Source organism: Dendrobium catenatum, unplaced genomic scaffold (assembly GCF_001605985.2).
Source record: "Dendrobium catenatum unplaced genomic scaffold, ASM160598v2 fragScaff_scaffold_1472, whole genome shotgun sequence".
Lineage (NCBI taxonomy): Eukaryota > Viridiplantae > Streptophyta > Magnoliopsida > Asparagales > Orchidaceae > Dendrobium > Dendrobium catenatum.
In genome coordinates this window covers 69,769-77,994 of record NW_021319934.1, presented here as the reverse complement: position 1 = coordinate 77,994, position 8,226 = coordinate 69,769, and the positions used below count along the sequence as shown (strand labels likewise).

General features: G+C 35.1%; 1 protein-coding gene across 1 annotated transcript in view; it reads right to left on the bottom strand.

Moving 5' to 3' along the window:
• LOC110100651 (D-aminoacyl-tRNA deacylase) overlaps positions 1-5,207 on the bottom strand; it is a 20,448-nt gene extending 15,241 nt beyond the window's left edge. The window contains exons 1-4 of the mRNA XM_020828252.2: positions 5,047-5,207; positions 4,767-4,950; positions 4,432-4,574; positions 4,274-4,337 (exon numbers count right to left, since the gene is read on the bottom strand). Of these exons, the coding sequence (XP_020683911.1) occupies positions 4,274-4,337; positions 4,432-4,574; positions 4,767-4,950; positions 5,047-5,148 (493 nt within the window). The 5' untranslated portion in view covers positions 5,149-5,207. The remainder of the gene's footprint in view (positions 1-4,273; positions 4,338-4,431; positions 4,575-4,766; positions 4,951-5,046) is intronic.
• Between the last annotated feature and the right edge of the window lie 3,019 nt (positions 5,208-8,226).

Sequence of the window (8,226 nt, the reverse complement as noted above, 5' to 3'; positions counted from 1 at the left end):
TATTATGCTATCCTATGATGGTTGGGCTTCCAATGATCATGGTAGGAAGGTGCTTGGCATGGCGAACCTTGGGTTTGCTTGCTCTTGGGTCCACTTCGTCCTTGGGCTGCTTGCTGATTTTGGTTTGGTGTGGTGGTTGCTCTCGGGTATGGCCTTGGTTGCTTGGTATGGAGCTAAAAAATTGTGGGATTCTACTTGGTGTTAGCTCATAAATGCTTGAGCTGAAGTTTAGCTCAATGATTGGAGATTAATTGCACTTCCTAGCTCATTAATTCAAAAAGGTATGATAATATTTCTTGGATTCATTTTGGAGTGGACTTGCCTCTTCTCGGTTTCCTGTGCTGGCTGGTTTTCCCGTGCCCGGCCCCTATGTTTCCTGTGCTGGCTGGTTTTCCCGTGCCTGGCCCCTTTGTTTCCTGTGCTGGCTGAAGTTCCCGTGCCCTGGTGCTTGGCCTCCTATGTTGGTTTTTCAGGTCTCCTACTGGTTGTTTTCCCGTGGCATTTAGGGGGGAATTTCCGTGGTTTTCACCCTGTTTTCTATGCAGTTTTTTTTGTTGCAGTCTTTGGTGTCTTTTAACATTCTACTTGGTGACTTTTGGCCTTTCATTTCCCCAATTCCTATTGGCTTTGGTTGGAGGTGATATGGCTACTTGTCTACCTTCTTTTGCCTATAAAAGAGAGTTGTTTTGGCATGAAAAAGGTTGTTGATGATTGTGAGTAAAAACTCTACAAAAACCTAAGGATTTGACGCGGACATCGGTACGAAGATTTGGCGCATCTATCACAGGAGGCGTCGTAAATCGACGTCTATAATCTAAATCTTCAATTATGAGTTATTTTTTTCTGAATTTTAGTTTTTATTTGATGTATTTCCTGTTTTACCCCTAGGATAGTTTATGTGAGTGTTGTGGCCCAAGGGGCAATTTTGTATTTTGAGTTTTCTTATGTCGTGGCCTATATATAGGGTCTTAAGCTATTGTAATAGGGAGGGATTATTGATATTAAAAAATTTGTGTTCAACACTTGTGTTCTTATGAAGAGGACGATAGTGAGATTCCTATGGGAAGGAATCGGAGTTTCACCAGCCGCAGGATGGGTCCGGGCTCGTGACTGGAAGTCCCTTGGAGAAGGGCAAATCATCACCCGTCAATCTTTGGAAGAGTCCAAGGCTCGCAGTTTTTATCTTCTATCGTTTGATTCTATTTTTGTTTTTGTTTTCTTCCTTCTTATCGCTCCCCGTAGTCATTTTCATATTCTTCCTCCTCCCCTCTCCACCTCACGGCTAATCCCCCATATCCAAACCCATGCCGCCGGCTCCACCTCAGTAGCCGCCGGCCTCACCTTTACCTCCTCCTTGAGTTTCCTAATTTGGGGTGCATGATATTAGGACTTAATTTGAAATTCAAATTGTTTAAAATTTAAAATTCAAATTTCTTTCCTAATTTAGTTCACCTATTTTGAAAAGTGCTTAATTGAAATCAATTTGAATTTTAAATTTAAATTGGATTAGATTATTTACTTTCCTAATTCTTTAAAACAAATTAAGAAGCCTTAAATGCTCTCATTAAATCCACCCATAACCCTTTATACCACCGGCCCCTATAGAGGAAGTTTTGGAATTATTTCCTAATTCCTTCTTAGCCTCACTTGGAATTTTCTTCAGATTTCAGCCACCTCTATTAGCCGACATTAAATTAGTTTATTGCTTAATTAATTTCCCAAATAAAGCCCATTCAAATTGGAATTAATTGGAGCACCTCCATATCCCGCCACCCCCCTTCCCCGTATTGCTGGACGTTTGAAATCTCTCCATAAATGTAGCAGTTCACTTTGGAAATATTCTCCAATCCTTCCTGCTGCTGGCCGAACTCCCCCATGCCCCTTTTCTTGGTTTTTCTCTCCAAACTCCCTCCCCTCTACACATCAAAACCTGAAACTTATTTCAGGTTTTGAGTTGGGCTCTTTTTCCCTACAAGATTGCACAAGAGAACTTTTTCCTCCCACGTTAACAACGTGGAGTTGGAAATTATTCTCAGATTTCCTCTCCTCCTTTATATCACGTTGCTTGTTTTCCTTAATTCTTGCTGCTAAGTCTTCCCCCCCAACCACACACTGAGAGTGGAGTTCCTCTCAGATTTCTGAGAGAAGAAAAATCTGGAATATTTCATATTTCTTTAAAGAATTATTCAGCTTTTGTGGAAGGACTTGGAGTTAAGTTCATCTTCACATATAAGAGAAAGAAGTTTGGAGCCTGCTTCCCCTCCTCTCTTAAGAGAAAATCAGAGACTCTTCTCAGGTTTTGGGCAAAGAAATCAGAACTTGCTGTCAAATTTTGGAGAAGAGATCCTCTCCCTAGCAAAGCCTCCCACCCGTTCTACATCAGGGTTTCTTCTTGGAAAAGCTTGAGAGCTTGTTCCATCCCCTTCTTCTCTTCTTTATTTCGTCTTGGCTTCTAACCCCTTCTTCTCTACGCAAGTTCCACTCTACTTGTATCCTTCTTCTTGAGCTTTGGAAGTGTATGTTGGCTGAAGTTTGGAGACATTTGTCGGAGGAGTTTGGAAAGGACGTTGGACTCTTTTGCAGTGGTGGGCCCTTGGTTTGCAAGCCTGAGCACAATTTTCTTAAAATTCCTACTTTCGTTGCATGTGAGGAGACCGCTAGACAGTTTTACTGAGGATAGCGTTTTTTATATTTTTATTTTGTTTTCTTCGATTTGGCTTTTGTTTATCTTAAGTTTGTTTGGATGTTTGCAAGCTTTATATGAATCAAGTTTGGTTTAAGTCTTGTCCTGGTGTTTTCTAATTTGTCTCTCTTTTCTAGTTTTGCTTGCATCACAGCTCCAGTGGAATGAGATGAGGATATTGCACGAGTTCATTTTGTGATGTCTTGTCGCATACCTCAAACATATCATCTAAGTCAATGTTAACCTAGATTTGACGGAGAAATTAATGGATAAAACTCTTCAATTGAAATATCAAAGATTTCATTATTCAACTGATGGATGATGGATCCTTAACATAAGTGAAAGGAAGAAATTAGCTTGTCAATTACCTTTTATGCTTCAGTGATTTTTTCCAACTTTTCTCTCATTTCATGTGTTTTCCTCAGTGCCTCCCACTAAGGAAGATGCATGTCTATTAAAGTTTAATGGCACTTATTTAGCTTTTCTATGTGGTAAATATTTGTATTAAAAAAATGATATAGACAGAGTTTATCTATTCAATGAATTATGCAACACATGCTTATAGAAAACTTGAGCAAGTTTGATTAGGTTTTTGGCCCTACAAGATCGATGGTAGCTTCTATAATAATTGATTCCTAGAAAAAAGATTATTCAAAAGAACAATCCATGAGGATTGAATCATAATAGTTCAAGGACGTTAAAGATATTATGTCCATCAAATTTTGAGGGTGCGTATTCATTTTATTGGGTATATATTTATTTTTTAAAATTGAGATAGATATTTCCATCTAATAAATGAATTATTCAGTGTAGGCTTTCAGGAACTCAAGAAGGTTTACATTTGTCTTTGCACTCGCAAGATTGATGCTAAGCTTTTACGTTAATTTGACTGCCCCAAAAAGGATTACTCAAAAGAAAAATACATGAAGATTGAATTGGAATAGTTCAAAGGAACTTCAAGATGGCAATAGTCCAAGTCCTATTTTACAAGAAAAAATTTCCCTCACATATGGACCTATAGTCTAAGAAGATCAAGCCAAGATAGATCAAGGGGCATAACGAGGCACTTAGATCAAAAAGCATAGCACAAAAAGGGTGTTACATCAAACCCAGCTTAATATACCCCAGAGCTAATATAATCCCAAAATGCTATTTGGGGATAACCAAAATAAGTAATCCCTAAGAGCTCATTTGATTGCTCAAAGTTGGAAGCATGCTAATTTTTCTAGGATTTTCACTTGATTCAATATAATTAAAAATCAATATGGATTATAAACTTGACAAACAGCTTCAAACACCCTTAAAAGTCAGGATTTTGTTTTCACACATGAAATAAGTGAAAATAAATTCATCACTTCCTAAAACATATCTCTCATCTACAAGCAACCAAAATAGGCCTAAATGTAATTCTATTGAATAGGTAACAATCTACAATGAAGAAGTTATTAACCAAAGCATAAAGTGCTTCAAAAATCACATAAAAGGTTCTAAGCATAATGCTTCACTAGAATTATCATAATTATTCTCTACAATTCTCAACCCTTGAATCAATCGAAATCTCTTATTAGGGATTTTAAATTTGAACCATACCTATCTCCAAAAACATTGTCGGTGTACTGACTACGGGTCCATGATGAGTTGCCTCTAAGGTTACCTGCAAAAGGTATTAAAAAAAACTCTAATTAATTAATAAAAACTGATCAGAAAGCAAATTTAGAAAGAGGACGGCGGCTAAGAAGCCCACCAACCTCAAATTCTGGAACCAGGCACTGGTCAATAGCAATCTTTCTCAGCAGTCTGAACCAGGGGCCGACTCTCGGATTGGGTGGGGCTGCCCATGCCGGTCGCCCACCTTGGGGAGGGGTATCTCCAATTCTCAGATGTGGCACACCTGACAACAAAACACATTATAATATAATTTATTTTATTCATAATTTAACAGAATATGGTTTCAACAAATTCTCCCAAATTTATCTTCGATTATAATTTTTTTTATATACAAATAAAATAAAAATGATATCAACAAGTTACCAAATAAGAACGACAATAAAAATACCAAGTGACAACAAAGATCGAATCTAACCGATAGGATGAACGGTTAAAGCGGGGCGGTTGGAGACAGCCGTGTGGCGGCTGAGGAAAATAACCTCAGAGACAGACTCGCCTGTCGCTTCCTGCCATCGGCGATCCAGGTCATCTTCCGCCACGATGCTTCTCTCGTGCTTCAACAGCCTCGTCTCGCCATTGGCGTAGCTTGCAATTTTCTCCTGCGATAGGAAAAAATAAAAAACGAAATCCCTACCTCAGCAATGGTTTGTCGTAGAGCCTAATATTATGAAATGGAGTAAATCAAGCCCACGAACATCAATGAAGGGGCCTGGCGTCCAGCCAGGCATAGCAAGGAAAGCAGAGGCTGGGCCGATGGAGGCCGGATCTGCGGTTGTCGCCACCACCAGGATCACCATTTTTCCAAAAACCGTGAAGAATGTTGGCTTGGTACGTCAACCTCGACACAGGTTTATGGGAATTTTTAGATTTTACACAACTCTCTTGGCCAACTAAGAGGTCTAAGGTTCGAGTCCATGTGTATGCGTTGTGTATGTGAGTTTGACTTAAATGACCTAAACGTCCCAAAAAAAAAGAATTTTTAGATTTTTGTTCTTTTTAATTAGGATATCAAAACCTTCACGGGACTTCAATAAATTTATGAATAAAAATTTAAAAATTTAAAAATTTTATATTTATTTATATAATATTTTAATTTTTTAAGTTTATTTAAATTATTAGTAACATTAATTTATCTAAAATAAAATATATATTTACTGCTTTTTTATTTAAAACTTTGTGAGTTTTATTCATCAATAAAAAAATAAATATTAAAATATAAGTATATAATAATTTTATGACACCCTCTTATGGGAACTTTTATTTGGTTCGGTTGACCGGATGCAAGAAGCATCCGGTGGTAGGCAAAAAAAAGGCGGTACCGAGGTGTACCGAGTTTTTCAAAAAACTCGGTACACCTCGGTACCGAGTTTTTTTTTGCCTACGACCGGATGCTTCTCTGCATCCGGTCGGAGGACGTAATAATTGTTGCATTTTAAGAAAAATATTTGCCTAATTTATTTTAAAGATGATTATTAATTTGTTAAAATTTATATTTTATAGAAAAAATTGCATGTTATGGGCCTATCACAAGTCATCTAAATATTAGATAAACACAAAGTATTAATATTAAAAAATTATAAATGAACTTTAGAAGTAAAAAAAAATAGTGTATTTTGATGACTATGAAGAATAAAGAATATGTCGATGATCAAATAAAATATAAAAAGAAATTGAGATCTTAAATTCATGTTCACTCTTATATATATATATATATATATATATATATATGAACCTTTTTTTTTAATTCATTATTCTATGCCTACAAAACTTTCCTAAATTAAGAGAACAAAAAAAAACAAAATGGGGCCATCAAATGCATTCTGAAGTAAAATGATGGCCTAAATAAATCTTCCTTATGCTAAATGACTAAGGGGGTTGTGGCTTGTCATAGCAACTAAGTGTGTGCAGAAGTCTTTAGGTAGTAAGGGTTAACTCATATTACTATAACTAGTTGCCAAGATCCAATCAAGTTAAGACTTATCACTTTAAGTAGTAAACTTAAATTTTAAAATAGATTTTAAAGGGGTCTATAGAGTATGAAAATAAATAGATATTTTCTATGCATTTTCATGAGACATGAATTTAAATAACTTTAAAATGTTTTTGGCCTTATGTAGGGCCTAGAGTATCGAAATTAACTTTAAAATTAATGAAGGTGCATGCCTTGGTCATTTGTATTTCTAAAAAGTCATATAAAGTTTATTTATGATAACATTAGATGCACATATATGTGTGGAAATAAATGTCATGCGGCTTCAGACTGCTCTCCTATTTGAGATTAAATATGACATCAAGAATAATATATTGTCTCGAAAGATATACGTGATGGTATACCGTAGTTTCAATGACAAAATAAGATTTTTTAAAAAAAAATCTAAAATCAAACAAAATTTAAAGAATAATATATCATCTCGAAAGATGAATATAAAATTCTACAAGAAATATTTGAAAAGATAAATGGGTTTTAAAAAAAAATTGATCATTCTTACAATCAAATGCAACAAAAAGAATAGTATATCATCTCAAGAGAAGAACATAGCATTTTATAAGAGATTCGAAAGTAGGAATGGGTTTTGGAAAATAGGTCACTTCTAAAAATCAAATACAGTAAGGAGAATATCGTATTATCTAGGGAGACAATAACGACATTCTACAAAGGCATTTGAGAATATAAATGGGTTTGGAAAGAAGATTTACATTTTCATAGATTCTCCCTATTTTATAGGAAAAAAATAAGGTTTATTTTAATCTAAAGTTCTCAATTCCCTATAAGGGCAAGCCCCTATGATTAATTACATCCTAAGAGGGGTACTCCTAAGCTTATAGGCAACCCCAACCTATCCTATGTTGGGATTTATAATCTAAAATAAAATTTATTATCTAAGTCAATGTTTTATTGAAAATGTTGGATTATATTCCTAGAGAGTGAGTACTTAACGATTTTTTGACAGCCTCATAATCTTGAACTTAGGTGAGCCAATACATGATAGTAATTCAAACCTAGTATAATGATATGTAGGATAATGAAATGAGACTTGTATCTTTGACTTTTTATAATAGAGTTTTGGGAATGTGTGACTCTTTTGGACTATACTCCAGCTTGGAAAGGGATTGGCATCTACAACTCCTAGTCGCTTTAAAATCATGAATCAAGTCAATATGATAGATAGGTAAGCTATTATTTATTTAAAAAGGATATTGTCATCTAAAATAGAATGTTAAATAGTCCCAAACCATGAATAGCAGGTTGTATTTATAAACTAATGAAATTTAAATTATATTTTTAAATTAATTTCTAATGCAATTCATCTTAATTAACTCTTATGCAATAAATTAGAATGCGATGTTTTAAAAAGACCTAAAAATAGACTTTATCCTAAAAGAGTATAACTCCCATGAGTCAGAATTGCACCCTTATAAGTCTGGTGGTATGCTTCTACCTACATAAAGAGAGGTGCCTAAGAAAGAAAGAAAAAAGGATATGGTTTATGCAACTCCAGACGAGCTAAGTCGGTTATCTTACTATGGTATCCAAAATTTTTATTGGTTACGAATATAAAATATTTTTATTTCCTAAAAGACTATGTGAAATCCAGGCAAAAACCACATGCATAAATAAACCTAAAAAAACATGGGTGACTAGTGCACAAGCAATATAAACAAACAATTAATCAACCACCAAAGCAAAGCAAAAGTAAGAAAGTCTGTCCCATGTGGTAAGTGTCAATTAATACAATTTCGGGTTTGCAAAAAGTAAAAGTGGACAGACTCTACCGACAACAACTTGAATTTTTTAGCTTATAAATGATGAAAGTACTTTTATGAAGTAATTAATTGATTTGTTTATGGTTTTCAAGTCTTTTATCGCTGGTCAT